This window comes from Acanthopagrus latus, chromosome 4, assembly GCF_904848185.1.
Source record: "Acanthopagrus latus isolate v.2019 chromosome 4, fAcaLat1.1, whole genome shotgun sequence".
Lineage (NCBI taxonomy): Eukaryota > Metazoa > Chordata > Actinopteri > Spariformes > Sparidae > Acanthopagrus > Acanthopagrus latus.
In genome coordinates, this window is record NC_051042.1 from 26,361,643 (window position 1) to 26,368,552 (window position 6,910).

The 6,910-nt window shown below is 41.0% G+C and overlaps 2 protein-coding genes across 8 annotated transcripts in view; one reads left to right on the forward strand and one right to left on the reverse strand.

Annotated features, from left to right (window-relative positions):
* The window catches only part of kif26ba (kinesin family member 26Ba), a 91,686-nt gene extending 90,808 nt beyond the window's left edge, over positions 1-878 (reverse strand). For 3 of the 5 annotated variants that reach the window (XM_037095105.1, XM_037095100.1, XM_037095099.1), the window contains exon 1: positions 414-603. In XM_037095105.1, coding sequence (XP_036951000.1) covers positions 414-575 — 162 coding nt within the window. In that variant the 5' untranslated portion in view covers positions 576-603. Of the gene's footprint in view, positions 1-413; positions 604-827 lie in introns of those variants that run through there. The other 2 variants (XM_037095102.1, XM_037095101.1) reach the window with 2 other exon arrangements.
* Positions 551-5,866, forward strand: si:dkey-127k13.1 (PWWP domain-containing DNA repair factor 3A). 3 transcript variants are annotated; one of them, XM_037095111.1, is made up of 13 exons: positions 551-692; positions 1,505-1,668; positions 1,769-2,119; positions 2,355-2,495; positions 2,603-2,673; positions 3,039-3,115; positions 3,326-3,386; positions 3,478-3,553; positions 3,691-3,741; positions 3,860-4,101; positions 4,760-4,981; positions 5,078-5,166; positions 5,552-5,866. In XM_037095111.1, the coding sequence occupies exons 2-13, from the start codon at positions 1,662-1,664 to the stop codon at positions 5,622-5,624; spliced, it is 1,461 nt and encodes a 486-aa protein (XP_036951006.1). In that variant the 5' UTR covers positions 551-692; positions 1,505-1,661; the 3' UTR covers positions 5,625-5,866. The 3 variants fall into 3 exon arrangements, with proteins under 3 accessions (XP_036951006.1, XP_036951007.1, XP_036951008.1); XM_037095112.1 differs by having other exon boundaries at positions 554-692; positions 1,508-1,668; XM_037095113.1 differs by lacking the exon at positions 551-692 and adding an exon at positions 948-1,043.
* Positions 5,867-6,910: the final 1,044 nt, after the last annotated feature.

Genomic DNA, 6,910 nt, shown 5'->3' on the forward strand with positions numbered 1-6,910 from the left:
GTATAATAGTTCACTTCACACTTCATTTGACAGTCTGGAAAAATACATCTTTGAAAAAAAAAATCACAGAATATTTGCTGTTTAAGCTCAAACTGACAACCTACTACTAAGATTAAAAAAGGGGGGGGGGGGGTTAATGATTATTTACTTTTACTTTATTATAACTATGAAAACTAATAAACAAGTCTGTAAACAATGTTTCAACACAATTAAATTCCAAGCTTTAGGTCAGACATAGGGAATGTAAAAGTCTGGCCCCTTGGGAATTGAAATATAATAATACTACTATAAGGTTTAAAAAAACAAAACAAAACAAAAAAAAACAGGCCCAATCCCTTAGCAAACTGAACAGGAAGCATTTAAATAAATCTTCAAAAACTGAAAATGAAACAGAATTTGTGTTGTAATAGCACCTGTCGTCCTCCGGTCAGCAGGGGGCGGTAGCGGGCCCACTTGTCGTTAAGGCAACCAGCCTTGAAGCTCTGATCCACGAATTGAAGCAAATACAAAGCACCATCCCTGTTCTCAGGAAGGTGTGAGCGACTTGTTGGTTTGCCTTGTGATTCAAGCTTCATTGCACTTTCGAGGTCTCGTTTCAGTCCTTGGCAGGCAGTGAATGTGTGCTAAACTTCGGTCTGTGCTGTCGTTCGTAGCTAACCCTCAAAACACACGGCTGACTTAAAGATTTTAAGGTGAGTGGCTAACTGAGCTAACATTAGCGTGAGTTTTACATCAGATCAAACTTCATCACTTCTCTTATTCTCTAGAGGTGTGCATGTGCAAAACCTTGGAGTTTGCATTCAAATTTTTAACGTGGGTTATCTCACCTGCGGGCAGGCTGTGCAGAGGATTAGCTGTTGCTAAGTGCTGTCAAATAATGCGTGTAAACGTGACGTGTGTAAACATGACGTTTGAAAACATGATGTTTTTTATGCCATTTAACTGCGTGAACAACAGTCACTGCTGTCACTACTTGTGGCTGTTTTCCGTGTTCCTTTGTTTTCTTGCATGATTGTGTCATGTACCAGCCTGTTTGCTAGCAGGTCAGTGAAGCTAGCCTCTGTCCAACCACCGTGTCCTCCGAGTAAATATTGTGATGTGTTCAAGTGCACTACGGACAAGTTTTTCCTGTTTTTTCGTGGTTTAACCTGGTGTTTGCACATATGTGGCATTACTGTCCTGTCCTCCTTAATATGAGGTCTGCACTGGCGTCAGTATGATGTGTTATCTCTGACACACAGACTGTTGGAGAGTCATCTGCATAAAACCACAACTGTGATAGTGAAGTAGTTTAGGACAATTTCTTGTTTTGATCTTGTTTCAGTGGTCTCAGGCCGTCTTGTGTTGTACATGTAAAACAATATATGTAATTTGATTAATGCAGTGTGAGGATGGTACGCTTGACTCTAAAGCAAAAGTACCTCCAGCTCGATAAGGCCCAGAGTTGGAGGTTGCTTGAACAGCATTTCCTTAACTGTACCTTTCTCCTTCTTCTGTCACACAGCAGTCAGACCTTTTATCTATCTGACAGCCCTGGTCAGGGGGGGATTGGAGGACATCAGCCCTGATGAATGTCCCACCTTGATACTTAGGCAGACCTCTGATCCGATGTACTTAAGGGAGGTTTTTCTAGAGAGAGGTTTACACCAACTCATGCGAAAATGAAAGGTGATCCGGCATGCAATCTTGACATTTCATTTTCTCAATGTTGTTGAGAGTCAGCTGAATCTGACAAGCAGTGGAAACATGACTGTTAATGATCTTGCAGGTGTACCTCAGAAAACAAGAACAAGGAGACCTAAGAAGACGCCGACAGAGAAAGTCACTTCAGACGTTGCCTCCTCTCAGGCCACAGAGGGATTAGATGATGTGTCAGCTTGTGATTTTGCCGTTGTCAGCCAGTCTGCTGAGAGTTCCTTACAAAGCACACCAAAACGGGGCAGGCGACGAATGGGACACACACAAGAGGCCTCCCAGAGCTGCAGTAAAACCAATGGTCCACCAGTCAAGTGCCGGCGTGGCAGGCCACGGAAGACCAAAACAGAAGACACTACTATTCAGACACTCAAACGCTCCAGACCTAGATTTGAATTGGAGAGGGCTGATGCAGCAGAGCAAGGTAGTGTCTTCTTAGTATGTCTCACTCAGTGTCACTATAATACTTTTCTGAGACATTGTAGGAGATCACCCTCACAAACCCTAAAGTATTGTGCTCAGTGTGGACTTGTATTTGCTATGGTATCTATTGTTGATGCTTGTAGATCAGCTCATATTTCAAATAATGTAGGTGTACAAAATTATCTGTTTTTAATCATCTGTTATTTCTGCACCCCACCCCCAACCTCCCCCAAAAGATGTGTCTTTGCGGTCCTCAGATCTATCAATAGAGCTGAGTCACAATGAGGAACAGCTGCCGACTTTGTCCCCTGAGGAAGATGGGAAAAGTGATGCTGATGACGAGGAGCTACCAAGTTTCTTGATGCAGGTGGACAAAAGTAAGTGATGTCACGGCGACTGAATGCAATCCCTGTCTAAGGACTAGATATGGACTGGATTGTGAGCACACACTGTTTACTGTAAGTGGATTGTGATTGTCTTTCAGAGCCCCCGTCAATTACAGAAGGACAGTTTGTGTGGGTCAAATACAGAAATTATCCATTCTGGCCAGCATTGGTGAGTGCAAAACCCTTAGCAAATCATTGATTTCTCACTTTTAAAAAAAGGGATTTATTTTGAACAATATATACGATTTTTGCGTAGTTCAGAATGTCTGCCATGTTTTACATTTGAGATGCTTGAAATAGTAAAACACACTTAAAATTCATTAATGAACAAGTGTGTAAATCATCTGCTGCACATCTTAAATTGAGAATTCAGTTAAACATTTCAGCACTAAAAAAATGTCTAGCCATACAAACTTTATATAAGAGATAAATGACTTTGACAGGGTAAAATTTAAATCAGGCCTGTGATCAAGAACCAAACCCAGAAGGTCTCATTCGTTCAAAACGTTTCAAATCTGTTATTTTACTCTGCAGGTGAAAAGTGTGAACCGCAAGCAGAAAAAAGCTAGCATCTTGTTCATCGACGACCCAAAGATTCACCAAAAGAAAGGGTAGGAAATTCTATGTTTGGTTGGCGCATGCCTCTTCAAGTGTATAGGACTGTGCTATAAGTTGAGAGGCCTCCAGGCCAGAAAGTCTCAGCAGGATCGCACATCTTACTGTGCGACTAGATGTGGCTCTAAAAAGCCATCTGTGTTCTGATGTGTGAAATGCTGGCACACGTTCAAATCAACAGAATTTGTATATTTGTGTTCTTGAAGGTTTACTGTGGCTCTGAAAACCCTCAAGCCCTATGACTGTGAAGAAGCCAGTGAACTGGTGGTAAGAATTCCTCCCAAAGTTCATCAGTTTTGTAGTAATGATGTTTTCTTGACACAGTGGCAGACGTTCTGTCTCTCATACTTGCCATTAGTGTAAAGCCAAAGAAGAGTATGATGCTGCCATTGACTGGTCCTTGGACCTCATAGGAGACTACAGAATACGGATTGGTGAGAATTGTCCGTGTGAAGCTTATAGAGACAAAAACAGATAAAGAACACTGTTAACTACATGTATTATATGTGAACAATATCTTTCTGATACCAGTTAGTTATTATTAGTATTAATCCTGTTTTGTCTTTTGTAGCATGTGGCTCATTCTCTGGCTCTTTCATTGAGTACTTCGCCCATGACATGAGTAAGTTTAACTGTAAAACATTCATCAACATGGCAGCACAGAACGTTAGGCTGCTGCAGAAAGCCTACAGCCCTACGTGATCCTGATGCCTTTAATTGCCGGTCTTCAACTACTCCAGGCTATCCAGTGAGGAGAACGTACCCACAGGCAGCCTCAGAGAGACTAACCATCGCCAGCGATGCACTGACGGAGGTGCCATGCAATGATCATAAGGAGGACAGTTCTTGTGAACAGCAGGAGGAGGTCAGCAGGAGTTCAAAGAGGCTGCTGCCAGATCGGAGTCATGCCGCCCACAACCGCGCTAATGAGAAGCTGGTGCATTTCATCGTAAAGCAGCGCATGGTGGAAGAACACCTTCTGGTAGGACTAATAGACCTACTGTATATCTTGGATCGATGTTTCAGCACTATGTGGTTTGACAGGATAAACCAAATAGCATGTGATGCCAACTTCTCCATTACATTGCTTTAATCGGTTTTGGGCAATTGAACAATTATTTTACTCCACTGTGACAGTAAACCGAATAACTTCAAGTTGTTGGCAAAACAAGACTTGAGAACGTTATCTTGGGCTTTAAGAAACACTGGCTGATATTTTCCATAATTTCGGACATTTTTTCGACCAAATAACTAATTAATTAATCTAAGAAGAAATCAACAGAATAATAGACAATTAAAATAATCTGCGATCACAGCCTTAATATTCAGAGCTCGAACAGCGTTATGTCAAAATATGAGTGTGTGCAAAGCTGAACCAAACTAAACATTTATCAAACAATGATATTTTTGAGGTCGAAATATGGCTTATTTTTTAAAATATTTGACTTCCAACTTCATGTTGTTGCAAGAAAAACTGATGTCATCCACTGAGAGATTCTGATATTGTTGAACAATAACACTTCAATAAAAGTATTCATCCTTTAACAGGGATTGTATGTAGCATTAAAAGAGACGATGCAAGATTAGCACTTGTCCCAGGGCAAACAACCCCACAGTTCTTATTACTACTCCCCTTACAGGCTGTGATCCGTGGGCAGGAGCAGTCCAGATGGCTTCGCTCCTTCTTGAGTGCCAATCGGAGACGGGTGGTGAACATATACCTGGAAGATGACCAACAGTTGGACCAGGTCTACTGGTACCTGAACAATCTCTATGCAACGGCCGTGGCCACCGCCACTTGCCTGTCGGAAGTGAAATCCATGGAGCGTGTCCCCTTTGTCCTGGATGTGCTTCTTCCTGAGGTGAGCTGAAGCCCCATCAGGGCTCACCTGTGGTGTTTTGCTCTGTTACAATATAAGTTATGTTTTTGTACATATGTTTTATGTCCTCCTGTGCAGGCCATCATCCACGCCATAGCTGGGGTGAACAATGTGTCTGTGAAAAAGGCAGAAGAAAGTTACATGAAGGGCCGGAGCATCAGTAACAGGTACAAGTTTGGTGCATTTAAAGCTGAAATAGACAACTCAAACCTTCTTCCCCTATCCAAAGCAAAAAAAAAATGCAGGTATCTGAATTTTTATCTAGAAACCCTCATCTAAGAACTATGACAAGGCAGAGTAAAACACTGCTGTATTTTTAAGCAGTTGGGTTTTGTTACTTCCTTAACTAGCAGTATGTAGCTGGTCAGGCAGGCCAGACTAGCACAGTGACTCGACAACGTGTCAGTTTTCTATAGCCATCACACTGTGAAATCAGTAATCTTCAGAATGAGAACTTCAGTCCAAAACGTTGTCTATTGCCAGTTTAAGCATCAAGACACTAAATACTGAAAATGACAAGTGACTGTTTTGTTGTTGTTTTTTTAATTTCAGAGAGCGGCAGGAGTTTGATCAGATGATTGAGCGGCAAATGAGTCAGAAGAACACTGCACTTGCGTTAGTCTGACCCCATCTGTCATGAAAAGTATTGTAAAAACAGAACCTATTTTTATATTGTTGTTTTGTCTTGTTTTGTTTTGTTTTTTCAAGATAATGTTGCAGCATGTGTGCCTTACATAAAAGAACATGAAATACTGTACATACTGGACTCACAAAAGCTGGTTTTAAAACAATAATGTTAACAAAAGCTTGACAATCTCATTTAACTGCATTTTTGCTGCCAAATAAAATAACTTTTCTCAGTTTCTACTTGTGTGCTTGTTTTACATATATATATTTCATAAAACATTTTGTCTGACAAGACAGACTTTTTGCTCACTTAAGGATGAATAAAAATAACATCACCTCAGCATCATATCCCAGGTGATAGAAGAACCCAAAAGCACAATCGTAAGGGGCCTCAGGGTGAACATGAGATGCTGGGACCCCCTTCTGACAAACTATTGCTGTCAATCTGATGGATGTTACAGAAATCACCATCCATAAGACCAGAAAGTCAGACATATTGTGACTATTATCCCTTTTAGTCTTCTTGTGGGTAAATATTTCATTCCACCACCTGAGCTACATCCTTTTTCTCTTGAAACAACTTTTTGATTAAATTTGTATTTGAAACCTTAAAACGTTCTGGATCTTTTATGTCACTTTGCTGCTCAACAACAGCGGGACAGTGTTTCTGACAGTCCTGTCATCCTGCTCAGTACACAACTTAAATGCTGCCATCACCACACCACTGGGCTGTGTCTTCCATCTTTATCTACTGTACCTCTGCACCGCAACCTCCATTGCCAACCACTCGTGTGTTCTTGTCTGATTATTTGATTGTTTTGCACGATTGTGGTTGTAATTCAACACTAGTCTCAAGGAGAAGTTGGGTGAAACAGTGGTTGCACAACTTCCGTTTGCCAATTCAGTGAAAAAATAGTAGTGCTGCTATTGAGGCATGTTGGATACAGTCATCACATAGTCCACAGCTTAATTAGATCATGTTTATATTATGTTAAAAGGGTAACGCCACTGATTTTACACATAGAAGTGTATTTATTGGTTTTGGAGAATAATCCTGCATATGAGAAAAGAGGCATTTGTGGCTCCAGAGAAAGCTGCATGTCATATTTCTACATTGCCTCTAGTGATGTCACTCGGTGATTAAGTTGCATTGTGGGTAATGTCCGCACAAGGTTCTGAAAAGGAAGAAAATGCATGCATAAAAAAGTGATATATCTGGTTCCAGAGGTATCAATTTTGATAATTTGTTTTCAAACTGTCCATGATGAGTCCAACCGTGTTAGT

Coding starts and splice junctions, on each gene's coding strand:
- si:dkey-127k13.1 (XM_037095111.1), top strand. Junction 2,120..2,354: donor GGCTGATGCAGCAGAGCAAG/GTAGTGTCTTCT, acceptor CTCCCCCAAAAG/ATGTGTCTTTGCGGTCCTCA. Junction 3,742..3,859: donor GTACTTCGCCCATGACATGA/GTAAGTTTAACT, acceptor CAACTACTCCAG/GCTATCCAGTGAGGAGAACG.